This window comes from Salvia hispanica, chromosome 1 (assembly GCF_029641045.1).
Source record: "Salvia hispanica isolate PSC_SH4W2 chromosome 1, Shi_PSC_v1, whole genome shotgun sequence".
Classification (NCBI taxonomy): Eukaryota; Viridiplantae; Streptophyta; class Magnoliopsida; order Lamiales; family Lamiaceae; genus Salvia; species Salvia hispanica.
In genome coordinates this window covers 30918155-30944382 of record NC_142692.1, presented here as the reverse complement: position 1 = coordinate 30944382, position 26228 = coordinate 30918155, and the positions used below count along the sequence as shown (strand labels likewise).

The 26228-nt window shown below is 38.0% G+C and overlaps 3 protein-coding genes and 1 non-coding gene across 6 annotated transcripts; 3 read left to right on the top strand and 1 right to left on the bottom strand.

Moving 5' to 3' along the window:
• Nucleotides 1-1664: 1664 nt before the first annotated feature.
• On the bottom strand, nt 1665-7868 carry LOC125221654 (ethylene receptor-like). Of its 2 annotated transcripts, none has more exons than XM_048123837.2 (7): nt 7526-7868; nt 4598-5542; nt 3666-4034; nt 3299-3565; nt 3079-3206; nt 2760-2957; nt 1665-2251 (listed from the first exon to the last, which is right to left on the bottom strand). In XM_048123837.2, the coding sequence occupies exons 2-7, from the start codon at nt 5498-5500 to the stop codon at nt 1894-1896; spliced, it is 2223 nt and encodes a 740-aa protein (XP_047979794.1). In that variant the 5' UTR covers nt 5501-5542; nt 7526-7868; the 3' UTR covers nt 1665-1893. The 2 variants fall into 2 exon arrangements, with proteins under 2 accessions (XP_047979794.1, XP_047979795.1); XM_048123838.2 differs by lacking the exon at nt 7526-7868 and having other exon boundaries at nt 4598-5329; nt 5409-5539.
• Nucleotides 7869-10654: 2786 nt separating this feature from the next.
• Nucleotides 10655-10756, top strand: LOC125185736 (U6 spliceosomal RNA). Its single transcript, XR_007170238.2, has one exon. It is a non-coding gene; the product is annotated as a U6 spliceosomal RNA (small nuclear RNA).
• Nucleotides 10757-12298: 1542 nt separating this feature from the next.
• On the top strand, nt 12299-14156 carry LOC125218774 (11S globulin seed storage protein 2-like). Its single transcript, XM_048120532.2, has 4 exons — nt 12299-12638; nt 12730-12983; nt 13059-13469; nt 13654-14156. The coding sequence occupies exons 1-4, from the start codon at nt 12338-12340 to the stop codon at nt 14032-14034; spliced, it is 1347 nt and encodes a 448-aa protein (XP_047976489.1). The 5' UTR covers nt 12299-12337; the 3' UTR covers nt 14035-14156.
• A 5687-nt stretch (nt 14157-19843) lies between these two features.
• Nucleotides 19844-25932, top strand: LOC125220181 (signal transducer, putative (DUF3550/UPF0682)). Of its 2 annotated transcripts, none has more exons than XM_048122328.2 (10): nt 19844-20124; nt 20360-20747; nt 21658-21858; nt 22022-22258; nt 22693-22759; nt 22852-23055; nt 23795-23886; nt 24597-24770; nt 24869-25005; nt 25404-25932. In XM_048122328.2, exons 1-10 carry the CDS (start codon nt 19994-19996, stop codon nt 25630-25632), a joined length of 1860 nt encoding a protein of 619 aa, XP_047978285.1. In that variant the 5' UTR covers nt 19844-19993; the 3' UTR covers nt 25633-25932. The 2 variants fall into 2 exon arrangements, with proteins under 2 accessions (XP_047978285.1, XP_047978290.1); XM_048122333.2 differs by having other exon boundaries at nt 19863-20124; nt 22891-23055.
• The last annotated feature ends 296 nt before the right edge of the window (nt 25933-26228 follow it).

The window sequence follows — 26228 nt, the reverse complement described above, 5'->3', positions numbered from 1 at the left end:
ATGTTGGGGAGACAACTGGCCACGAATGTCTCAAGACTTTTTGTAAGTTAGTTGTGGAGGCTTTTGGCGACACATATTTGCGACGCCCGACTGCTGATGAGGATGCACGAGACGGTGCACGGCTTTCCTGGGATGCTAGGGAGCATCGACTGTATGCACTGGCAGTGGAAGAACTGCCCGACGGCGTGGAGAGGCCAATTTACCAGCGGTTACAAGGGCAGCCACCCTACGATGATCCTGGAAGCCGTCGCTGACCAACGCCTCTGGATCTGGCATGCCTACATCGGTGTAGCCGAGTCGAACAACGACATCAACGTCCTCAACTCGTCCACCCACTTCGCGGATCAGTGCAGGGGTCGCGGTCCGGCCATCGAGTTCACTGCCAACGGCCGCAGACATCATATGGGGTACTACTTGGCCGATGGCATATACCCAAGGTGGCCTGTTTTTTTTAAGATGATCAGCTGCCCAATTGGTGAGAGGAGAGTCTTATTTGCGGCAAAGCAGGAGTCCGCGCGGAAGGATGTGGAGCGGGCTTTTGGGGTGCTCCAATCGCGGTGGACAATCGTGAAAGGTCCGACGCGTTTCTGGTACAAGGAAGTCATCGTCGACGTCATGTATGCGTGCATCATCATGCATAACATGATAGTCGAACAAGAAGTTGGACATGTCACCGATTGGGTGGATGATGAAGCCAGGCCTAGTTCCAGTACGGCGACCTCGCCTGTCACTCGAGGATTACCGATGGGCTTCGTTAAGGTTCTACAGCGACAGAGCTCAATGCGCAGCCAATAAGACCATACTCAGCTCATGACCGACATGATTGAAGAAGTTTGGAACCGCAACCGCCGTTGAGAATTTATAGTTTTTTTATTTTGTATTGTAATGTTTTAATTTTAATAAAATGGAGTTTTTTTCCAAATTTTGAAGTATTTAAATATTCAAATAATAGATAAAATGCTTAGGGCGTTGCTTAGGGCGGGCTATAGTCCGCCCCACTACAGGTGGAATGGGCGGAGGATAAAATGCTGACGTGGCGGTGCATAGGGCGTCGCTTAAGGCGGACTATAGTCCGCCCCATTGTGGATGCTCTAAGACACCTACCACTATTTGTCCTTCATCCAAGACTACATTTTTCATTTCTTCTTCACGAACCATTTTTCCGTTTCAATAATTGCTAAATCAATCTCGGCAATTTTCTTTAAACTCATAACAATCTGCCGGTTTTTTGTTTCATTTACAACTTTTTTTATTTAAAAAAATTCGGCTAATTCTCGGACTGGACAAAAATAAAAATACTCGGTTTTGGTTTAATCTATTGAAAGTTTCCCCAACCAAATTGCACTCCAACTCCTCCTGCACCTTGTTGTTGTTGTGCTGCACACAGTGCAAAGCCTGCACTGTGTTGCACAACCACAACAGGCCTCTTAGTCGGGCCTATGCTTTTCGTATTATTGCATTATCTATTATTCACTCTCAGGCCGAATAATAATTCAAAACCCAGACGACTCTAACAAATACTACCGTAAAAAATGACTTTAAAATGTCGTGCCATTTTATAAAAATATGCTTATACTCAATTCTACTTGGAAAAATTTAATATTTTTGGCTACAGATGTTATCTTAATATCGACCATATAATTGTACTAATAAATAGCATAATATTGTACTGATAAAATTATTAGATATGGATTGCCTATTTACCGCAGAAAATGCACATAACTTTACAGTTATAACAAAAATAAATTTGGGTCATAACTCATAATCAGTATGCCGGCAACTAAAGATTACCTCAGAACGAGTCATCTTCACAACTCCGTTGTGATCATCATTCTGAAAGTGCACACTGCAACCATCCTTTGACAAGATAGTTGAGCACTTACACTTCCGGCGCTACTGAGATTCGAAAAAATATCCATGTTCTAAGAGATCAGAAAGGACTCTTCTCATTTTATCTACTGATACGGGCTTCAGTATGACCCCATCCATACCAACCTTCCGACAGTTCTCTTTTATCGTTCTATCACTGTTTCCGGTAAGTGCAACAATAAAAGGTCTATCTGAGCGTTTTGAAAGCTTCTCCCGCATCCGTACAGCAGCTTCAAAACTATCAGCAGCTGCCATGCTCACGTCCAGGAAAACAACCTTGTGCTCATAACTTACAGCTCGAACACACTCCTCTCCGGATGCAACAGCCAATACGTCACATCCTAGGTGCACAAGGAGGCCCTTAGTTACCATTCGACCGACACTGTTCATTCAATGTACAACATTAAAGTCAGTAACATTAACATAAGAGTGGAAAATTGCAATCAACTCCTTGAAAACTTAGAACAGCAACCATTCGGACCAAAATGCTGTGTGCATGTTACGTGCATGTTAAGTGCATTCGTGCAAGTTATGTGCATGTTAAGTGCATTCGTGCAAGTTAAGTGCATTTCTAGTTTTTAATGAGGAGAAAATCTCTTACACCTATTTTGTAGTGAAAATACGACTTCATAACTCAGACCCAAATAATCAAACTTAAAACCCAATCGGAAAAAGTGTGGTGTGACCGTGTGGTCCAATCACAATTGCCACAATTATGGCAGCATGGTACATAAACCAGATAATTGAAAACCTTAAATTGCACAAAGCTTAGCCAAACTAATATAGGTAAATATTATTTAGAGGAAGAAATAACTGCTAACATAAGAGACAAAACTAACGGAAATAACAAAACACCAACGTAAATTGTACTTAAAAGTGTGCATTACAACCTGTTATCATCCATCACAACAACTTTAAGCCCAGAAAAGTTCAACTCTATTTGATTTCCAGGGGCTTTGTGCAAAAATGGAAGCTTGGATTCATTTAAGCGAGCGGGAATTCCAAGTTTAACAATGAAGATCACAGTAGAACCCCTGCCAGGACCGTCACTCTCAATCCAAATGTGCCCCTCCATGAGATTCACAAACCTGATCCCATAAACACCATTTTAGAGAAGAAAATGTAATGAAAAACAGAGAATGTAACAAAGTTCCATGGCTTGGATTGAAATGAATAATGTTGCGGAAGAATTATGAAATAAGATATCACCTCTTACAAATTGCTAGGCCAAGGCCACTACCACCAGAATTTTTGATAGCAAGTGGTTGGCTCTGCACAAATTTCATGAATAGCTTAGGAATCTCTTGTGGGTTAATTCCTGAACCAGTATCTTTTACCTAAACAGTAGGGAAAGTCATTATTAGAATCTCAAAGAATCAATAAAATTAATTTCTTGAGAATTTACTTCCATTGCCAATTGGAAACAAACCTCTACGCACAAATAGAAATGGTTATCACTATGTGCAGGAAAAAAGTCAGGGGCTCGGGGATCTCTCAGAGAGTCGGACTTTGCGACAAAAGCTGATACCGTGACACCTCCCTCTTTCGTAAACTTAATAGCATTCCCAATAACATTCAGTAGAACTTGCATTAGTCTTTTTTCATCGCCAACAGCATGTTCAATCAAATCAGGGGACAAAATCAAGGTAACATATAACTTCTTCACGGCTGCGATAGGTTTAATCAAATTAAGTACCTGCAACAAGAAGTAGATACCTAAGTAAACCTAGAATAAGCATGACAAGGAATTATAATCACAATAAAAAATTTAAAACAAAAGGATGACGTTGTCCAACCTCCCTAAAAAGTGAATGAAGGTTGAAAGTTCCTATCTCAAGTTGAAGGCTACCATCTTCAAGCCTCGAAAGATCCAATACATCATTAATAAGGGTAGCCAACAGGTTACTACTTTTCAAGATTGTCTCAACCATTAGACGTTGCTCAGGCGACAGCTCAGTTTCTTGTAATAAGGAAGACAAAGCAATTATTGCATGAATAGGAGTTCTCATTTCATGATTCATGACGGCCAAGAAATCGTTACGAGCATGCACAGCTGTCTCTGCATCTCTTCTTGCCAGATCAAGGGCAAGATTCTGTTTTAAAAGAAGATCCCTTGCTTTCATTGATTCTTCTAGAATTGCAGCATGGGAGAGAGCAACAGCAACCTGATACATGGAGAAGTCCAAACATAGTTAAATCATTCATCAAATTATCTTATTTCTAAGAACTTCTGAATTGGAATTACATACACTAACAAGTGGAAAAATCAAAGCAAAGAAGAGATGAAAGGATTTCTGCAGCAATCATACTTGACAACATTGCAGATTTTCTATCTGCCTAACCATGTAGGAATGATTTTATTTATTCTAAGAATATCCTTTATCACAGTTCTGGTGGGTGATTTTAACTAAGATTATAAGTGGTTCTAGACACTAGAAATATAACTGGACACATCAGTTAGCCCATTTAAGACAGTAAAAAGATTATATCCATTCTTAATCAATAATAAGAAAATGAGAACTACATAATGCCAGCTACTAGAAGCATAACCTGCTGTATAGAAAAATTAAAGAGCAAACCCCCAGCTGCATTCAACAAGCTTAGCTTTCCAGATTTCTTAATCAAAGGGCATGTGCAGCTAATTTACACAAATATTTACTTTTAATCTGGTACAGTTACAATGTCGATGGTCAACATGTAACAAGGCAGAGATGAGGCAAAATCGAACCTGATCTGCAACCACCTCAACAAGCTCCAACTCATGTACATGCCACTGTCTAGCACTGTCCGAAGGGAGCGTTAAAACCAACAAAGCATATCTTTTAGTTGACAATTCAGGCCAATCATGGATCTGAAAATTGGACAGATGCAAGAGTGGAACGCGCACAGCAACCACCTCTCCTGGCATGTCATTTCCAGAAGATCGAAGCCAAGCAACAGGGGAGCTCGGTGAGATTTTTACAGCATGACTAGTATTGAATACTTGATTGATTACAGGTAGTTGTATTGGCACGGACAAACCAACCGGCATTATGTGGTGGAGAGTATAGGAGAGATTGAGCTCTAGCCCTGTCTGTGACGGCATCCATAATGCACACTCTTCCAAAGCCAGCGTTCTTCCAAGCTCCACAAGAGTAGTCTTCAGTATGGTATGCCTATCAAGGGTGCTTCTGATTTCATGAGTTAGCATCCTAACATGCCTACCAGTTTCTTCCTGTGTACGGATCAGGCCCATTTCTCTGTCTAGTTCTGCAGCCTTATTTTTTAAAAATAGCTCCCTTGTTTTTACACTTAATAGATCAGGGATGATATGTACTAGCATAAGTGCTGTTGCACAAGACACAGCAGCTGTCAAAACTTTGGCTGTAGTCATTACAACTGCCACAGTCCTAGTATGCATATTAAATGTCCACAAATTTATCAGGTGTGTTGCTCCACAGAGAACAATAAAAGCACCAAACTGCACGAGAACCCATCTATAAGGAAACACAGCAGATTTCTTTACAAAATATATTAACTCCAAAGGGATTGAGAAATACGCCAATGCTATAAAGAAATCTGATATATACTGATACTTCATCAACAATTCATCAGCTGGCCATAGTGACTCAAAGCAGTTACAATACTCCATTTTGCAAGAGCCACTGATGTTTTTAAACCTCTCTCGGTTGCACTGAAACAACAAACAGATATAAGCAAGATAAAGCAATCAGCGTTATACTAGGAAAAGACTGCAACCTGGAACATAACACATGGAGTACTGAAGAACTGACAGAAACACTTGGATCAATAACTTCATAATGAAGGCTTTATATGGGCAAAATTCTCGTTTTGGGTGATTTAGAAAAAAGGTTCCCAAATTGGGAATCTTTATTTTATATTCTATTAAAGGGAAACATGCCAATGCTAGTGGTGTGTTTAAGGAGAAACACGCCAATGCTAATGGCATGTTTAAAAGAAGACGAGGCTTACACGCCATTAGCATAGGTGTGGATCCCTTTCATAGAAACAAAAAAGGTTCCCTGAATAGGAACCTTTTTTCTAAAATCATCCAAAACGAGAATTTTATCACTTTATATGGAGTATATAACATGCATTCCAAAACAATTTTGTGTATTATCCCACTCCATGTTTATTCGTTAAATTATTTTAAATGTATCACAGCTTGCAAAAGTGTGAAATTAAAATCTTCAAGCTATGGCATTGTCTAATTTGCTCTCCTAGATGCATAATTAAATTTAGTTAGGCAAAATTCCATTCAAGTGAGATTTTCATATAAACTTTATTGGTAATTTTCTTAATTATATGCATACGCATACCTTTAGCATTGGTGTGTTTAAAGAGAATACACGCCATTACTTGGTGTGTTTAAAGAGAATACACGCCATTGGTAATGGCGTGTGTCCCTTTCGTAGAATACAATAAAAAGACCCTCATTCATGGAACCTTTTTTCTAAAATCATCCAAAACGCGAATTTTGTCGCTTTATATGATACTCCGTATATAATATGCATTCCAAACAATTTTGAGCAGCATCCCATTCCAAGTTTATTCGTTAAATTATTTTGAATGTATATCACAACTCGCGAAAGTGTGACATTAAATTATTCGAGATATGACATTGTCTAATTCATGTTCCTAGATACAAACTTGAATTTATTTAGCCAAAATTTCATTTAAGTGAGATTTTCATTTAAGCCTTTATTGGGAATTTTCTTAATTGTATGCATATGCATATTGCACACTCTCATTAAATATAGATTTATATGAAAAACGATGAAGTTATATTTGGTGATCAATTTAAAGTTATAGACTGTACTACTTTACTCATGAAAAATGTTTATATTTTAGAATTTAATATTTTATTTGGTTATTATTTTTAATCCTAAAGTGTTAGCATAAAAAAGTGATTTGGTTTTCAAAAGATTTTCACCTATAGCTATTTCACTAGTATAAAACATTTCATTTCATTCTTAGAAAATCATCATCTTCTTATTTTTTCTTTTGCCCCTCTCTCTCTTTCTTTTGACTCTCTGTCAACATAGGTATGAGAAAAATTACTGATTTGTTTTAATTCTTATTTCTTCAAACTTTAGGGTTTTAAATCTGGAGTTCTTGTCCTAAATTTTATCACCTCCAACAAAAAGGATTTCCAGAAATTCACATATTGACAAGCACACATCTCTGAATCGTATCAACATTTCTTCATAATCTGATATATATCAACATAGCACATGTTGGAGGAGGCAGAATTTTAAGAATTTGAGGTGGGGTATATGCTTGCGCATGTACGTGCATTCTATGTGCAACATTTTTTCCACACATACTGATTTTCATTTACTCTTATAGACCATGAACACCCAAATCCATCAACATGCATATTTACTTTTTTTTTTTTTTTTTAATTTGACAAACAATACACAATAAAAGAAATTAAAACTAAAAAGCAATAGGTTGTAAATTTGGGCGTCGACTGTGAACTGAAATTGGAAATCGCAAGCAATAGAATTTTATACTTGAGCTCGAAATCATAACAGAATTCAAAGGGTTGAGCTTTCACAGTGAATTGAACCCGACAGCATAAGCAGTATAATAAAAATTCAAGCTTGAAGTGTGAATTTAATTCGGAGTTGAAAGATCTGAAATTAGGGCTCACATAGATGGGGATCTTTGCAAGTTGAAGTTGAGATGTAGCGGAGAGCTGGAAGAATCGATGGCGCAGGGCGGTGATCGGACGCCGACGGTGGCTTGCCGGGGTTGCGATGAGAGCTGGCGGAATCCTGGTGCTGCTGGCGAGAGGCGGTGCCCTTGCTTGATGAAGAGGAGAGTGATTTATAGGGGATGGGATTGTAGCTAAATAAGTTTGAAGATGGGGTGAGAGAGGAATCAATGGAAAAAGAGGGAAGAATGAGGGCTGTGCATTAGGACATAAATTGAAAATGGAATACTGTGGTAAGTGTGCCTCTTTCGTGAGTATTGTTGAACTTGAAAGGTTGTTGAATTAATAAGAACATGGTTTTATTTTATCTCACTTTTCTATTTTATCACACTTTTCTGTTTATCTCTTATATAGCTGAGCCATATTGCTCTCAAATATATGGTGTAAATATGAAATATTGATGACTCGAACCCTTATAAATTGTTAAATGAAAATGAAATGCGTCTTACTATTATAGCTGCGCTTCATTAGTCCATTTTAGCATTTCTTATCACTACATAAGTTTTATAACTCTAATGAGAATTTCACATCAGATAAAAATACTTGGTGATAGATCGAAGTTTAATAATTCTAAAATGTGGAATGCGAATTTTCATATCAGATAAGAATACTTGGTGATAGATCGAAGTTTAATAATTCTAAAATGGGTTAGAGCACTCTCAATGCTCTCCCTAAAAACTCTCTTATTTCTCCCTAACTCCTGCCACATCAGCACCAAAATTTATCCCCATTTTTTAGCCAACTTTTCCAATGGTTTCTCCCTTATTTCTCTCTTATTTCTCCCTAACTCAACATTTCATTTTTACATCATTACTAATTTAATTGTTTTATTTTTGTATATAATAAAGCTAGCTAATTTATAAGACAAGACAAATAATAGTAATAAAGTTCGTTATATTAAACACGAGTAAAAAATTACAACGACGAAAATTAAAAAAAAAATAGGGGGGAAATTATTTTAAATTAATTATTAAATTTTAAATTTATAGGGGGGGAAATTAAAAAAAAAATAATCAATGTTGGCTTTCAAATTCTATAAAGATAGACTCAGATAAACTATTGGATGAAAGAGAGAGTGTTTTATGAACTTAGTTGCGTTTCATATGTCATTTTCTTACGGTCGTATAAGTTTGACAATACACATCAGTTATAAATTCCCAAAAATGCTTAGTGGTAGATCAAACTCAAATAATTCAAAATGGGTATGTGCTATTCTTTGCCTTGTATGATTGAGTTATGAAAACTTCTCGATAGGTATCTTACATCTGTACTGAATTCTTTCTGGTTAAATAATCTCTTTCTAGTTGCTATGGAACAATTAGGAGATCAAACTAGCAAAAACGTCAACAAATTAGTGTTGGCTTTCCAATTTTATAAAGATGCACAAAAATAAGCAATAGATAAGATTCTCCAAAGTCACACGTCAACGCTGTCAGCGACGTCGAGGTCTCATAGAAAAGCTGATGCAAATGCCATAATGCCCTTCCTCCCTTCTTGGAGAGAGCAATTAAACGTATGACCTATAAATTGAGAATTTTGGAGATTTCTAAATGATTTTTGGAACTCTGAGAGTGTTTGAGAGAAACGATACAAATATGAAATCGATAAATAAAATATGATAATTAGGTACTCTCTCCGTCCCACAAAAGATGTTACACTTTCCTTTTTAGTTTGTTCCACAAAAGATGTCACATTTCCTTTTTTTTGAAAAAATTTTCTCTCACATTAATATAAATATTACTATTTTCTCTTTCCACCTAACACACAAAACAAAACCTTCTAAAATCTCATGGCGTCGCACAAGTGTGACATCTTTTATGGGACGGAGGGAGTAATATTTTGTCTTGGCAAATATATTCTTCTTTCACGTCATTATGGACCATAATACCCTTATTAAACCTAAATTCATGTCTTAAATTAGATTTCTCCGGCCATTACAATTTCATTCACTCGTCTCTACTCTCTCAAGACGACGTGATAAGTACTTTCATTTTTTACCTATTTTGATTTTGCGAATTTAGTAGGTAATTGACCTTTATCCCTTATCTCTTGCTTTTGCTCCTGTATTCACTCATTTACCTTTCTTGATGGAAGTGTGATTGTCTTCTGTAGTTTTTGTGAGAAAAACTAATAAATTTGTAAACAAAGGATGAAGGCTGCTAAACTTTTGCATATGAATTTTTACTCTACCTCCTTCAAAGCACGTCATTTTGATTTTGTATGCACCGGATGAGATGACAAAACAAAAGGTACAGGCAGCGTAGTCATTTTATCAGAGTATATGGTGTAATTTTTCTAATTAAACATGGGCTTTGAACCTCTGGTAGCCCACCGCGATTTGAAGAGAAGTTGGAAGGTGTTGAGCGTTGTGGGACCCATCTCCATGGGCGCCACCGCGGAGCGAGATGATCTATTTGAGAGCCAATTTCGAGAGGGTTGTGAGGCCAAAGATTCCGAAGCTTTCTACATGATAAATAAATTCCAATAATGGAAATGGAGGTCCCAAGTAGAGATGCCAAGTGGGCTGGGCCGGGCCGCTGAGGCCCACCTATATTTTGGCTCAGCCCGGTCCAGGCCCATGTTTGAGCCAGCTGGGCTGGGCCAGGCTTTTATTAAATTTGCTAAGCCCGGTCCAGCCCAGGCCCACTTGGCAAGTTGGGCAAGCTGGGCTGGGCTTTATTTGATTTTTTTTATTTATGTAGATTAAAGAGATTCTAAAAATATTATGTCTCACTTGCACGAAATCTAAATTGAAATAATGACTAAGTTCATTTGCTGACTTCGTACTAATATCATTTTTCACATTCTTTACTAAATGAAGAACTGCTATTGTAAATAGATTACGATATATAATTTATGAAATACTAATAAATTTAAAAAATCATACTCCATAGTTATTCATTTGAGGTTTGAATACCAAGATATGAGTAGTATTTTTAAAAATAAACTTCACAATCATCCTTTATACATCTTGGACAAAAATAAATGTAAGAAAAAAAATTGTATACAGTCAAGATGGAATATTCAATTCATGTGGAATTAGTTGAGAACTTGTGTATATATTAAATCTATTCGGTGACATCTAATAAAATTGAAACAATACAAAGAATATTAACATGACTCATGCACAAGATTACGCGCATAAATCGAAAAATATACTATTGTTAATGATTAATTACATTAAAAATATTAAATATTTAAGGTGGGTCTCTGATGGGCCGGTCCTGGGCTGGGCTTGGGCCTGGTTCTGGGCCGGACCGAGCCTCAGATGGTTCTGGGCCTGGGCCGGGCCTGGATTTACAAAATGGCCCAAATGGAGCCCACTTCAACCATCGAGCCCAGCTCAAGCCCGCTCTGTTTCACTAAGGGGCCGGGCCTGGGCCGAGCTGGGTCGGGCCAGCCCGGCCCAGTTGACAACTCTAGTCCCAAGCTTAACATTTATTTGCACAGGATTGAAGATATCTCCACCTTATTAAGAATAGGGGAAAATGTAAATTTTTAATTTGTGTTTAATTGGAGTGGTTGGTGCTGGAGGCATAATAATTGAAGATGGTTTGGGGTATAGTTTGTGAATATGTTGGGATTTTTTATTATGATTTGCAGTATAATTGTAGTTGTCTGGAATTTGAGTCAAGTAATTTTATTGAATATACGGTTTTTGTGGAAGATGGAGGAAAGGTTTGTAAGAGAGAAGATGATTTTAAGGTAAATCATTTATTTCAAAGTAATTAGATAATTAATTTATTGAGGATAATGAGGTAATTAAATTAAATTATCTTTCTTTGATTTTGAACGAAGATAAATAGACTCATCTCTTCTTTGGCTCAATTATTCTATTAAAATATGAAAAAGAGTGCGAGCCTATTCGGACTGAAAAAATAACACAAGCTTATGATTAATTTATTTTGTATACAAAATAATAAGTATAATTATGATAAACTAGATTATTCTAGTGAAGCATATCTACCAAACGGGCCTAGTGCTATTGTTGGTTAATTGAGCATGACGTTGTAAGATTGCTTCCTTATCGCAATTAATTTGATATTAAGACAAAATTGATTTGCAAATAAAAATGCTAGTATTTCCACTTTCTTCACATTGTTAGCAAAGAATATACACATTGTTATATACCTTCCTAATTAATTTTGTATTAGCATGATTCCTCAATTTTATTTTTATTATGAACTTATTTGTATAACGGTCTATGTATATGATTGATTAGTACTTCATTTGATTTTACTAAAAATTTCTAGTACAGGACAAAAATGAATGCAACATACTAACCCAAACATCAAGCAAAATTTTAATTCTACAAAAGTATTGATTCGAATTATGTACAAAGTAAGAGACTAATGAATTATACTAATGAAATTATTTATGTCATATATATCTTTCTCAGATTAACAAGCTTCTTATTAAATTAATCACATCTATAAAATAAAAGTAATAAATTCCTGCATCGTAAGTTAATAAATTAATGATTAATCAGAAATATGCAAAGTGAATCCTGGCAGTAAGATCAAACTCAATTACTCGAAGCATAAGGAGTATATATAAATAGTTAAGTTAAGTAGAATTGAATGTTAGGAAATGAAAAACAAGGAATCTCAGACATCCATGGCCAAGTGTTATGCGACATGCAAATGTGTAAGAAAATGAAGCATGCAATTCACCACGTACACACAAAATCCCCGTATAAAATCCAACCATTCCACCCTCAAATTCCTCACTACCATCTCTCAACTAACAATGGCGTCCAGGTTCCTTCTCGCGCTCTCTCTCAGCCTCCTAGTCTCCGCTGCGGTCGGAGAAGCGATGAGCCAGCAGCGCATTCGCCTGAGCCGCCCTCAGCAATGCCGCATCCAGAGCATCTCCGCCGTGCAGCCTCGCAACCAGATCCAGTCCGAGGGCGGCCTCACCGAGCTGTGGGACGAGAAGGAGGCGCAGTTCCAATGCGCCGGCGTCGCTGCCATGAGGAACACTCTCCGCCCCAACGCCCTCTCCTTGCCCAACTACCACCCTAACCCCCGCCTCGTTTACATCGAAAAGGGTACTCTTTATCAGATGATCAAATTCTGAAAAATAAGGTGCTGATGTGGCAGCCAATTTAAATCGAAAAAATGTTTTGTTCATATGTGCAGGTGAGGGATACATCAGTGTTATCTTCCCTGGCTGTGCCGAGACATACCAAGCCCGCGGCGGCGAACACCTATCATCGGAGCAAGGGGAGAAGAGAGACTTGCACCAGAAGGTGCATCGCATCCGCCGCGGTGACGTCATCGCCCTCCCGCCTGGCGCAGTCCACTGGTGCCACAACGACGGCAGCGAGGACTTGATTGCCATCTCTGTCAACGATCTCAACCACCAAAGCAACCAGCTCGACCATAAATTCAGAGTAATTCATCAATTAATTAAACGAAAACATTAACTGATCATGTCGTTTTCTCACATTCATAAAAACAAATGGCAGTCGTTCTACTTGGCTGGTTCAGAACCACAAGCAAGCAAGAGCGAGAAGACATTCCACAACATATTCCAAGCGTTCGACGCGGAGCTGATGGCAGAGGCCTTCAACGTCTCCCCTGACTTGATCAGGCGGATGCAGGCGACCGAGGAAGAGAGAGGGTTGAGCGTGATGGCTCGCGAGAGCATGAGATACATCCGCCCTGACGAAGACGTCAGAAAATCCTCTAAGCCTTACCACCACAACAATGGATTCGAAGAAACTTTCTGCACAATGAAGATCCGCACAAACATCGAAAACCAAAGAGACGCCGACATCTACTCTAGGGAGGCCGGAAAGCTCAACGTCGTGGACATGCACAAGCTCCCCATCCTCAGCTACATGGACATGAGCGCTGAGAAAGGCACTCTCTTCCCGGTAAAGCAACACACCTTTGTCTGTCTTGTCTTGAAATTACAACTGATGTCAAGAGGGCTCGAACTCGGCACCTCATACAATAATGTCTAAGTTCATTACTCCTAGGACAAAGAGGCTCTAGACACCTTTGTCCGTCTTGTCTTGTCTAATTAAATTTGTCTCATATCAATCATATAAACTGCAGAACTCGATGTTGAGCCCACACTGGGCGATGGATGGCCACACGATCGTGTACGTGACCAAGGGTGAGGCCAAGGTTGAGGTGGTGGACCACAGCGGCCAGACCATGATGAACGACCGGGTGAGCCAGGGAGACATGTTGGTGGTGCCTCAGTTCTATACATCGACTGCGAGGGCAGGGAACGAGGGATTCGAGTGGGTGGCCTTCAAGACCAGCGGATACCCAATGCGCAATGACATGGCCGGCTACACCTCAGCCCTCAGGGCAATGCCGCTGCAAGTTCTCACCAACGCCTACCAAATGTCGCCCGCCGAGGCTCAATCCATCAAGATCAACCGTGGCGCACAAACCTTCTTGCTCTCTCCCGCCAGCCACAGCCACTAATACTGCTCCTACATTTGTTTTCTAGACCAACAAGAAAAACCCTAGTTTTTCAGGGCTCAATGTAATAATCTAAGCTTCCATGGTTGAGTCAACTCCTAATAATAAGATCGGCTTTGGTTTCATTTCTTCTCTCTCTTGTTGTATTTTTCGATCGATCAGCTCCAATTTATTTACAGTGCTTGAATTAGATTGATTTTGGCTACAAAATAAAATTATGAACCAATAACAATGTTACTAATCAATGAAATCTCTACCCTAAATAATGAATTCTGTTTAGTTTAAATTACCTAAACACCCACATGTTATTGTTACTTAATCCACCAATGAAATGAAAGTTTCATACTATTGTACTTTTGAAGGCTAAGATATGGTTTGTTGGTAATTCTCAAATCAGGATATCATTCGACTTTACGCAACAAATTTTACAAATAAAATAGAAATAATGTTTTTTTGTTTTTGTGACATACTACTAATAAGTTGAAAGACTTGAATATTTTTAGTAGGTGAAAACTAGATTTTGACTCTATATGGATTGTTCTTCCGTGTAGTGGTGCAGATTATTGGGATCGTGTTCGTGTTGTGCATCTAGGCCCTGTTTCATATGCATAGAATATAGTCCGATGTTGTGTATCTAGGCCCTGTTTCATATGAATAAAATATAGTCCGAAACAAGCGGATCAAGAGATTGACTTTTATTGTTTTCACTGTAGTGTCAAGTTTTGCTAGCTATGGATATATGGTGGTTTTGAGGGAGTATACGGGCTACTTTTGATTCACTTCCCTCCCTCATGTGCTGCTGTTGGGGAACACGTTCTTAAATGGTGTGTTATGGATTGGTAATAAAAATAATATGGCAAAATATCTGCCCAGAAGTAGTGCTATGCAGGAAATCTCATCAATTATATTTTTAGAAAAAGTATTCTATTACCTTTATTAATAATTACAAAAAATATTGGCCGTATACTCCTATTCGAACTTCCTGAATGGGCTGAGGAACGAGAGTTGTTGAAACTAGCATATTGGAAGATCAATCGGCCAAAGTGAGCCACTTTATTCTGAATTCGTTAATTCAGAATGAATCAAATCTCCCCGGAGTTGGGACCCAAAAGAAACTTGGGCAAATCAAGTGTCCCTGGAATGTTTAGACATCTCATGGTGGGTACAAAAAAAATATGTTTGGTCACTTTGAGGGCGATTCAAGGCACGTAGGTGCGGGGGCTGCTGCGGTCGTCCTCTGTGTCGTGGTGCAGATTATTGAGATCACATCATTTAGGTGTATCTAGGCCTTGGCACAAAGAATGTGGTCCGAAACAAGGGGATCAAGAGATTGACCTTTACTGTTTTCACGGTGGTGTCGAGTTTTACTAGTTGTGGACTTGTGCCAACGAATGAGAATACAATGGTTTTCTGGGCATATTCAGTGCTACTTTTGATTCTCTTCCCTTAGGTGATGCTGGCCAGGGGGTGTGTTATGGATTGGTTGGAGAAATAATATATATGACAAAATATCTGCTAAGAAGCATTTCCATGGAAATAGGATATATGCAATTGTTCCCTAGGCTACATGTTTTCTTCTTGTTGCTACGGTGCTCAGATTGTTTTCATCCAATGGTATGGAACAAATACAAGCTTTTAGATTAGATGGAATCAATACTTATCAGAAAGTGATTGTCATCCAATGGAGACCAGAACATTTCGAAGGAGATGAATCTCCACCCGACTCCAACAACTTCAAGTTCAAAGCGCAAAACCCAATCCCCTATGAAGGTGGGAAACTCAACATCGCTGACATAAACAAACTCCCCATCCTCGGCTACATCGACATGAGCGCCGAGAAATGCACTTTTATATCGGTTACGTAACACATTCGTCTGTCCAAAGTTGTCTCAAATATATTACTCCCTCCGTCCGCCATTAGGAGTCTCGTTGACTTTTCTTCACTCATTTTATAAAAATGATGATAAATGGTTAATGTGGAGAAATGGTAAAGTAAGAGAGAGAATAATGTAGAGAGGAGAGTACATAAACTGCATAACTCGACGTTGATCCCACATTGGCGATGGATAGCGATCGTGTACGTGACCAATGATAAAATGCCATGGGTGAGGTAGCGGACCACAATGAGTAAACCATGATGACCGATCGGGTGAGCCATGGAGACATTTAGTGGTCCATCAGTTCTATACATTGATAGCCCAGGCCGGGAAGGGGGGATTCGAGTGGGTGGCCTTTAAGACGAGCGACTACCCCATGTGCAACAACATGGCCGACCACACCTCGGCCCTTAGTGGAATGCCCCTGCAGGTCCTCACCAACGCCTACCAGATGTCGCACCAGAGGTAACGAATTAAGCAGAAGCCCTAGCTCCAACCTGTTCTTCACGCGTGTTAACCTCCATTCTTCCTCCCCAGTAATCACCGCCGGTCTGTTTGCACCACCTCTGATGTAGGTGACCTCTCAGTTACTCGTGAGGATGGTTAATCCCTCCATTCCGTTGATTTCTTCTTCCTTTCCAACCGCCAATTTTCCTATAGCTGACAAGTTCTAGTTGAGTTTGTGGCCGTCCTCCATCATTATTGAAAAGTCCACAATTGAAAGCATGTATTTGTAACAGCCCGCCTTCCTAGGATACAATAAATGCGGCGACTGCTACCAAAACAGACTTAAAGAATTCCACATAGGCTAGGGTTTTCATTTAAAGAATTTTGACCAAAAATTTAAAGGAACTATCGAAGCATTAAAGCAACAACTTAACCTAGAAGCTTAAAATAAGAAAAAGGAAGGTATCATAAATTACGATAAAAAATCTCAAGGGTATGACATAGTTTCCAATATAAAAACCACCAGAAAGTCTAAGGCCTCTAAACCAAAAGAAGAGTGCAAAACATTCAAAAATACCAAAGTGTTTCAAATAATTTCAGCGGAAACGACCAAGAGAAAGAGCAACTATGTATGAAGACACAACTACGCTTAAAGTTCAAAACATCCATCTTAATTAGTTATCATGCTCAACACCCGCCACCGCTCGTCATCGTTCAACCTGCACATAAGGAAAACACATGCAGGGCTGAGTATTTTGAAATACTCAGTGAGCTCATTGCCAAAACGTTTTATAAGTTATGCCACCCTTACCAAATGAACTCGAGTTTTAAGCAGTTATAAGAGAATATCACGAGTATCACAAAATATATTTTCCATAGACTGGCCAGTCAAACAAACTCCTCACTTTTCTCATAAATTTCCACAATCACAACATTTCCATGGTGCGACAAAAGTGTGGCCACACTTTTCGCCCACGAGACCGGCCGACTAGCAAGGACGGCTCCCGATCCCCTCGTGTACACAGCCTGGTAGGGTTTGCGGCCCGTACTCAGACCCGAATTCGTTTACACATATCCATAACCCTATAGCCCAATGGAGCGAACTCTCAAACTGGGCATCAGACGCACAATATCACAACAAAACAGACATAGACATGACATAACAGTTAAACCACCCTTATTTCTCCACATTCATATATTTGCACATAAAAGAGTTTAAGAGTAAAGCCCACCTCGACTGCTTAGATTTCAAGTAAGTTCTTTCCCTTGTTATCCGGCTTCGCAACTGAGGTTTCACCTTTATAATCACATAGGCACATATCACAAATCAGATTCAATACAAACTCCTAACTCATGCATGTCTCAACGTTTTTCCCTTTTCCCACCGATCTATTTCAGCATCATTAATCAATCAAAGTCACGTTCATCGCATAAGTTCCATTCACATCTCAATTCTAGATCTAACATCAACATATGTCACACAAGAGTATTTTGCCAACATACACTCAACACACACACAACACGCGCACACACACACGCCACACTCATGCATACACATTTCCATATCCCCTTTTATCCCACTTTCACTCAAACAAGATGCATGAGGGTTCAAAAATACCGATTAATCGGTTAGAAAGAAGAGGAATCGAGTAGAAAGAAGAAGATAAATATAACAATACCTTATGAGAAAAACGAACGGTAGAAATTAAGTATTAGACTCGGTTCTTCAAGATTCTTGGATTGAACTTCAATTCTTCTTCAAAAGATGACAAAGTATAGAAGAAAATTGGAGAGAGTGGAGAAGGGAGCTGGGGGGGGGGGGGGGGCGAAAATTATGGGTAGGGGGCGAAAATTTGTGATGGCTAGGGTTAGGTTTTTGGCTTCTTATTTATAGAGTTCAATAAGATCTTTAGGTAAATAAAATAGAATATTTGGTAAGATCTTATTCTCCACAATTAAATAAATAAATATTGTGAAGTATGGAAGAAGAATTAATAAAAATAGACTAGGGTATCAAGACATGTAATTTTCAAAATATATGGCTCCCAATTAGCCAAGATTTTGTTTTGGTATATTTTACGGAGTAGAATAAAATATCACGGAGCAAAATAAAAATAAGAATTCTCCCACCTAGGGATTGAATTAGGCGTGTTCTATGCCTTTTAAATAAGACATGGATTTTTAGTATTAACTAAAATAAGATATGACAAGATCTCTTGAGGTATGAAAAGATTTGGTAGAATATTTTAATTCTAGGTATGGAAGGAGATCAAATAAGGGATCAATTAAAATAAAATAAATTCCTCCTTCCCAAAGCTAGGTGATTTTCGAAAATCACCCTAATATTAATAAGGCTCGATTTTCCCATTAAGAAATAGGGAAATAATTGGGTCTTGGATTTAATTTGGATAAATATCCCAAGAATTAAATTAAATCCGGAAAAATAAAATCCCTCCTTCAAAAGTCAAGGGTTCGAAAATCTCAAGAATTAGGTGGCTAGTATTTATGGAAATTTTCTCTAATATTCCCACTCACCCTTAAACAATTAATTCACCTCATAATTTAATAAATCACATGCCACATCACATAGTCAACAATTTTGATTTTTCAAACTTCCCGGTCAAAGAAACTCATGCAATAAATTCACTTATCAAATAATTCACATCTCCCACGTCATCAATAATAAATTTTAGGGCTCTAAAATTAGGGTTCGGAAATTCGGAATGTTACAGTATTCATGGTATGTTTTGACATCCCATAGTGGGTGCAAAACAATTTTGTTGAAGTCAGCTCATTATCTGTTACACCCTCCATCCGTTATTAGGAGTCTCATTCCTTGGCGATATGAGTTTTAAGAAATGTTAAGAAAAGTTGGTAGAAAAAAGTTAGTGAAATAAGTGTCTCACTTGTATATATTAATTTTAAATGAAATGTGAGTGAAATGAGTTAGGTGAAGGTGAGACCTTATTACCATAGTAAAAGTGAACCAGGACTCCTATTCACGAACAAACTAAAATGGAAAACGGGACTTCTATTCGCGGACGGAGAGAATATATTATTATTTATACATCCTTTCTTTCTAGTTTTTTAAATTTAGCCCTCTCTGTTAATTTATCATGTTTCCAGACTTTATTATACTAACATAGGGCTAAGGTAATGTTATTATGATCCTGAAAGCACATTGAGTGTAAGTAGCTCATAAACGGGTAACGATAAATTCAACCGGCTTAAGTTGAAGTATAGATATTTTAGTTTGGTTATGAATATATGCGGTGCTTACCGATGTAAAATTCTCATTCGTAAATATAGTGTAAATCAAAGCCAAACATATAATGATGATGGACAAAAAAAAGAAGAAGCAGTATTTGTAAAAATAAAAAAGATGAATATGTAGAGGTAGCAAACTAGCCGGATTTGTCAAGCACAAGTCAAACCATAAACGGTTTTCTTTTTTTTTTTTTTCCTGCCTTCCATTTTATTACCCCACAAAAATTCTTAAACCCCCAAATTTTCCCTCAACCATCATCTTCACTCCGATTCCGATATACTTTCTCTCTCTAAACTACACCAGACTGCAATTCAGAAACGGCGTAGAAGATTCTGTTCATATCAGAATTGCAGCTAATCAAGTCAAAAAAATGTCTCACAATCATCCGCCACACAGCGGCTATGGCAATATTCCGGTGAGCGAAGTGTACTGGAATCTGGTGTCCAAGGCCGATAAAAAGTTTTCTAAGATCCGCGATTTGCCTTACTATCAACGCACCAGGTAAACCTTTTCACTAGTCTCAGTCGTTTCCAGTTATTGCTTATTGAGAATTATCGTTTTGTGGAATTGACTGTAATTCTTCTTTATTAGTCTAGGAGTTGCCCTAGTTTGTAGCTATATGTGCATGATTCCTGCGATAGAATTGAGATGATATGGTTTAGAAAATTTAATTGTGTTATTATTGCTGGAAATGATCGGCGCCTGAAAATCTTCTGTCTACATAACGGTGTCGCAGATATGATACGTACTTCTATAAAGTTTTTAAGGTCTACACGCAGCTCTGGAAGTTCCAGCAAGAGAATCGGCAGAAGTTGGTGGAGGCTGGGATTAAGAGATGGGAGATTGGGGAGATTGCCTCTAGGATTGGCCAGCTCTATTTCGGACAGTATATGAGGACTGGTGAGGCCAATTATTTGGCAGAATCTTACATATTTTACGAAGCTATTTTGACCAGGGAGTACTTCAAGGATGGGCTGTATCAAGATGTCAGTCTTGCTAGTAAGCAGTTGAGGTTCTTTGCTCGTTTTCTGACAGTTTGTTTGGTCTCGAACCGCCGAGAGATGGTGTATCAGTTGGTAAATCAGCTTAAAATGTTGCTTGATGAGTGCAGAAGGACCTTCCAGGTTATTTTCTCAATCTATGTGCTCAATAGTATAATAATTAAGTTGTGGTTGTTATTGGACACATGTTGTGGTAGAATTGGATCAACTGCATATGATATTGTTATGATGTACTCCCTCCGTCAAAAAATAGAAACTTTTGAAACGGCATGAGTTTTAATGCACAATTGATAAAGTAAGAGAAAAGAATTGATAAAGTTAGACAGATGAAAAGAAAAATGGGTAAAATAAGAGAGAGAAAGAGAAAATGTAGTGGAAGTAGTGTTAGTGGATTGTGGGGTCCATGTCCTAAAATAGAAAGATTCAAAAGTTTCTATTTTCAATGGGCGACCCAAATGGAAATAGTTTCTATTTTTAAGGGACGGAGGTAGTATATGTATGTATGCATTGATATTTGAGCATCTGTGTAGTTCTTATTCTCTAGAAATGCTTCAAATTCCACATTGCTTTCTTGAATCTTATAGAAAAATGCCTATCATGTTTGTTTCATATATGATGAATCAACTTGCAAATCTTAAAAGTCTGTTTTCATGTTTCAACTAGCCTATAAGGAAGTAGTGTCCACCTTTTGATTTCTGAAGTTAGCTCAATTTAAACCTGTGCTTCTAATGACCCCATATTGGGACCATTTTTGAAACTTAAAGAAAACCTGGATCAAGTTTATTTCAATCATTCTTGTGGTCCCTTTTACATGGAACACCTATTAATTGTTATCTATAATCATCATCAAAGTCCATAACACGTGGTTGAGTGTTAGATATAGAGATGCTTAGCAGGGAGGGATACCTTGTTCTTCAATGCATAGCTTCATATCCATCCAATATTCATTAGATTTATTTTATTGCACTGATGTACTTTTACCATAGTTTGACTGTAGATTATTGAATCACTTATATGATGGTCTTGATTCCAGGAAACTGACTTTAAAGAATGGAAGATTGTCATTCAGGAGATAATGAAATTCCTGAAAGCTGACACAGCTTTTATGAATCTCAGGCCTTTGAGATACAGTGTTGTATTGGACCTTCACCCAGATTGTCTCCCACATGTTACAGATGTGAAGAGAAAACTAAGGCTAAAAGATGCGTTAGTATGCAGTTACCATCCTAATGAGGTTTGTATTATTTATTCTCTAAGCATCCAGTAACAAAAATATATCTAAGTGGTTTATTACCAGAGTTTGTTACCTAAAATATTCCCATGCTTGTTGAATAATGAATTGGGTGCTTAATTTCACAAACTATAGCTATCATATGTTTCTCTTTGCTGTGCGCCAGGTCAAATTTGCAGAACTCACACTCGACACCTTTAGGATGCTACAAAATTTGGAGTGGGAACCCAGTGGCTCTTTTTATCAAGCAAACTTGGTTCCCTCCACTGGGCTTGGATCTGGTGCTGGCCAAAATGGAGCATCAGGGCCTAGTCGTGTCAATCAGGATATTACTGATCCAACTTTGCCGCCTAACCCAAGGAAAGCCATCCTATTTCGTCCATCTGTCACCCATTTCATGGCGGTGAGTATTCACATTCAAGATTAGCATTTCCTTTTCTATGCCACCACAAACTGCAGGTTGGGTCTTTATCAACAATAGTAAGTTGAACTGGAACAATAACTATGACTCTATACCTTTGGAAATCGGTGACTGAGCTTTATAGGGCATGAGATATTTTTGTAATATTCTTTTGTGTTACTTACATTGTTGATAGCTCTTTGAGCAATAAGCCAAAGGTGAGTTGGGAACCTCATGTTATTTTCCTATCAAAACTCTGATGTTCAATCATAGTTCTTTATTATCATGCACATTTGCTATTATTATGCTTAATCATGTGCTTTCTTTATTATGAAAAAAATACTTCTTTATCATAGAGTTCAATGAAAATTTCATTTTTAACTATGCATATAGATGTGCAGAACTTTCTCTTTAGAGTGACAATGCGTGTTTGTTAGGTCTTAGGGACAGTCTGCGAGGAGCTTCCTTCTGATGGAATACTCCTAATATACCTTTCAGCTTCAGGTAGTGTAGTCTATGCATGATGGAGACTGTCCACATTACTTCTCTCTACCTCGCATCATCAAACATGATGGACATCATCTTATTTGCTACAGGAAACAGCTCACATGTAATTTCATCTCCAACTCGTGCAGGAAGTTCTATTGGTTACACTGAAAGCTTAGTGAGGGGCTTTCAGCATCATTCAATCAACTCTGACTCCAGTACAACCAGTCCTGGAAGTGATAGTGTGGAGTCTGGGGACCATTCTGGGTATGCTGCTGATTGCCTACATATTGGACCTCATGGACCTGGAGGAGGTAAATGAGTATTATAATGCATTTTTTATTGAGCATGTGCTACATTTTAATATTGAATGCATAATAGTTTCATCTTCTGTATCTATAATATATAGAATAATATGCTATAATGGGAGATCAGGGGTGCTTGATTCATGTGCGTCGTATGTACCTTGCTGCACCTTTGCACCTCAAACACGTCACCTGAAGGCTTGACTTTGTCTTTTTATTGAGTGAAGGCAGAACACAAAAGATAAATACCATAATAATCCTCAAACAAGGCTAAGCCAATGACAACTTGTCCAGATAACAATATAATTCTTGATACTCCCAAGAAACAATAACATAAAACCTTTAAATACTAGTACTACCATATTTGGTTTAAAGCCCATGCACTATGGGCTGGCTCAACATGGGTTTATATTGGGCCACTGTTCTCTTCCCACGAGCATACGCCTGCCATCACATTCTATCATCTTTTTCCTTCTTTACTTTTTCTTGGTTATATGACCAGCCTGTGGCAAGTATTCAGTAAGAATCTAATGATGCTTTACATGTGGGTCAGAAATACAAAAATATTGGTTTGTCCCCTAAAATTAGTCCACCTTTGCCATTTTGGTTTGTCCCCTAAAATTAGTCCACTTATATTTTTTTTTTCTAAAGCTTGATCTGATATCAGAAAGAGTGGCCATTCTTTTCATTGTTTTTTTTCAGCTTCTACAATCTGGGACACTGAGGAATATTTAATGTTATATTTCAGGTATGAACTGCATATATCCCTCGGACATATTGCCCTTCACCAGAAGGCCCCTTTTTCTAATTGTTGACAGTGATAATAGTAAAGCATTCAAGGTAAGTTTCACCAACCTGATGCAGGTCTCACTGTGATTCCACTTCACATCACTCTGTTTCACGTCACCAAGTTTAAATTGCAAAATCTGTTGCTTACATCCAATAAATTGAAGCTATATGCAGTGTCATCAGCATCATGTCAGAGATGTGTATGATCTGTATATATCTAGAACCCAATAGTAGTACCATGTTGAAATTGAAATCTTTGCTTACAGTGCCATGTTGAAATTGAAATCTTGGCTTACCATGCTTCATGGCTCTATTATGTTCATGTACTGTGCAAATAAATTACTCATGTAGAACTAGGGTAACAGAGAATTGCTCATTGCTCTATGTTTTATTAGTGTTAGTTAGTTGGCTTAAAGCCTTGAAGTTGTGAACTAGTACACTTAATCTATATAATACCATGCATCTATTAAACTTTCTATTGATTGAATGGATCAATGATTTCATACACCTACTCAGTCAAGTACAAATATATTTAAGGTTCCCATTATATTTGGGATTGACATACTTATCTTGATGCAAAAAGTACATGGAAAATGGAAAAATGGATCACACCTCTATTTTTGGAATTATTTTGTTAGTATCCTCTTCTTTGGATACTAACGAAGAAGGCTCAACATGAATTTTCTTTAGTTGAAAGATAGAATCATAGAAATTTATTTTTTATGCACGTCCAAAACTAATCGAAGCATGATCTATTACAGGCTATGAGTGGTGCAGAAAAAGGAGAACGTGCTGCTATTCTACTTTCTCCAGTAACATCACCTACTGTAGAATCATCTCAGCGATCTAGTGGTAGCTTGTTCACCAGTTTTCTCACAACTCCTATACAGACATTTGCCCTGTTGGTTGGGTTTACTGGCTATCATGTTGAAAAGGTATGGTAGTTATTCGTGAATGATGCTTATAAGTTCTATTAATCTTTAGTATCTTGCATAAATGTGTAACATTTCAACGGGGAACACTTGGGTTTCAGGACCTGGCTAATAGAGGAGAGCAATTGTTCCAGTCCTCAATAAATAAATTGGGATCATTATTGGCTGTGGCTGATAGTCTTGATCCTGTCTGGGCTCAAATTTTAACTGATCCATTCTTGAGGCGACTCCTTTTGAGGTAGTTGATTCTTCTTTGCTCATATATACTTCTCACATAATATGAACTCTGAAGTTATTTCAAAGATTTTGTGATCACACGCAATATGAACCTCTGAAGTTGTGCTAAAAATTTTGTGATGTGAGATCCCTCATATGTGCTATTCTAAGGTGCCAAGTATAGTTTAATTCATCCTGATTAGAAGCTTCACCAGATACATGTTTATTGATTCCTTTTCCAGCAGGTTTTACTTTTGAGTTTCGTCTTTCCTGTGTTCCTAGCATGTCACTCAATTAACTCATTTCTGTTGTGTCTTTGATGTGAGATAAATGATTGGAATGGAACGGGTATTTCAGAATATTCAAATTCATGTTATGATATGACTGGCAGAGATGATATATTTCCTCCAACTATTGCAGATTTATCTTCTGTCGAGCAGTATTGTCACTCTTCGCTCCATCCATGGATAAGATAGAGTGTTTGCCAGAGTGTATGCCATGTCTTCCAGAAGTCATGTCACCAATGGGTTCCGCATGCCAAGAAGTGGTCTTAAATGTTGCCAACTTGTTCGGAGTAACCAACAAGTTTGTATTCTCCAAGGGAACATTGCCTGCTGATGATTCAACCGAGAAGACCGGAAGCACGTAGGCCCTTCCTTTACCTTGTCTGATTGTTTCTGATGATCCGTCCTTGTGTTGGCTTCTAAGACTGATGCTCGGTATAAGCATCCATCTGGGAGCAGAGAATGAAGGTGTTATATATCTGGTTACACATAGAAGAACAAGATAGTAGTCAATATATCCTGTGTTGTTCAATTGTTGTCATCATCTTACACAATTGTCTCCATCTCGTGTTTGGCTTGAAATTTGGTAATAGTCACATTTTCAAGTGATTTGATACTTGGATTCGGAATGGAAAATGAAACCAAGTTGTGCACCTTTCTGTTAAGCTTCTTTTATACCAAAAAGTTTGTGATAGTATGCACTCCCTCTTCCTATGAGTGTTTCTATTTCGCCATTTTAGTTTGCCTCTTCAAGTGTTTTCATTCTACTTTTCGAAACTAAGCATGCCTATAAATCCTTCTACTTTTTGGTAAGTAGTAATATGAGTTTTGTGGCCATATTTACACCTCTTGTGCATTTATATGTCTAAAATATCTGGATGCAGATGGGGTCAATTTTAGTTATTGCAATAGTTAGGCTAATTTTAGTTACTAATCAATGCATACAAATATTGGAGAGAAA

Excerpts from the sequence above, each read along its gene's own strand:
- LOC125221654 (XM_048123837.2), bottom strand. The coding sequence starts at position 5,500 with ATGGAGTATTGTAACTGCTTTGAGTCACTATGGCCAGCTGATGAATTG. Across the intron at positions 2,958-3,078 it reads GGCCTAGCAATTTGTAAGAG|GTTTGTGAATCTCATGGAGG; the intron begins GTGATATCTTAT and ends TTATGGGATCAG. Across the intron at positions 2,252-2,759 it reads GTTGTGATGGATGATAACAG|TGTCGGTCGAATGGTAACTA; the intron begins GTTGTAATGCAC and ends TTGAATGAACAG.
- LOC125218774 (XM_048120532.2), top strand. The coding sequence starts at position 12,338 with ATGGCGTCCAGGTTCCTTCTCGCGCTCTCTCTCAGCCTCCTAGTCTCC. Across the intron at positions 12,984-13,058 it reads AGCTCGACCATAAATTCAGA|TCGTTCTACTTGGCTGGTTC; the intron begins GTAATTCATCAA and ends AACAAATGGCAG. Across the intron at positions 13,470-13,653 it reads AGAAAGGCACTCTCTTCCCG|AACTCGATGTTGAGCCCACA; the intron begins GTAAAGCAACAC and ends TATAAACTGCAG.
- LOC125220181 (XM_048122328.2), top strand. The coding sequence starts at position 19,994 with ATGTCTCACAATCATCCGCCACACAGCGGCTATGGCAATATTCCGGTG. Across the intron at positions 21,859-22,021 it reads GCAGTTACCATCCTAATGAG|GTCAAATTTGCAGAACTCAC; the intron begins GTTTGTATTATT and ends GCTGTGCGCCAG. Across the intron at positions 22,760-22,851 it reads AATATACCTTTCAGCTTCAG|GAAACAGCTCACATGTAATT; the intron begins GTAGTGTAGTCT and ends TATTTGCTACAG.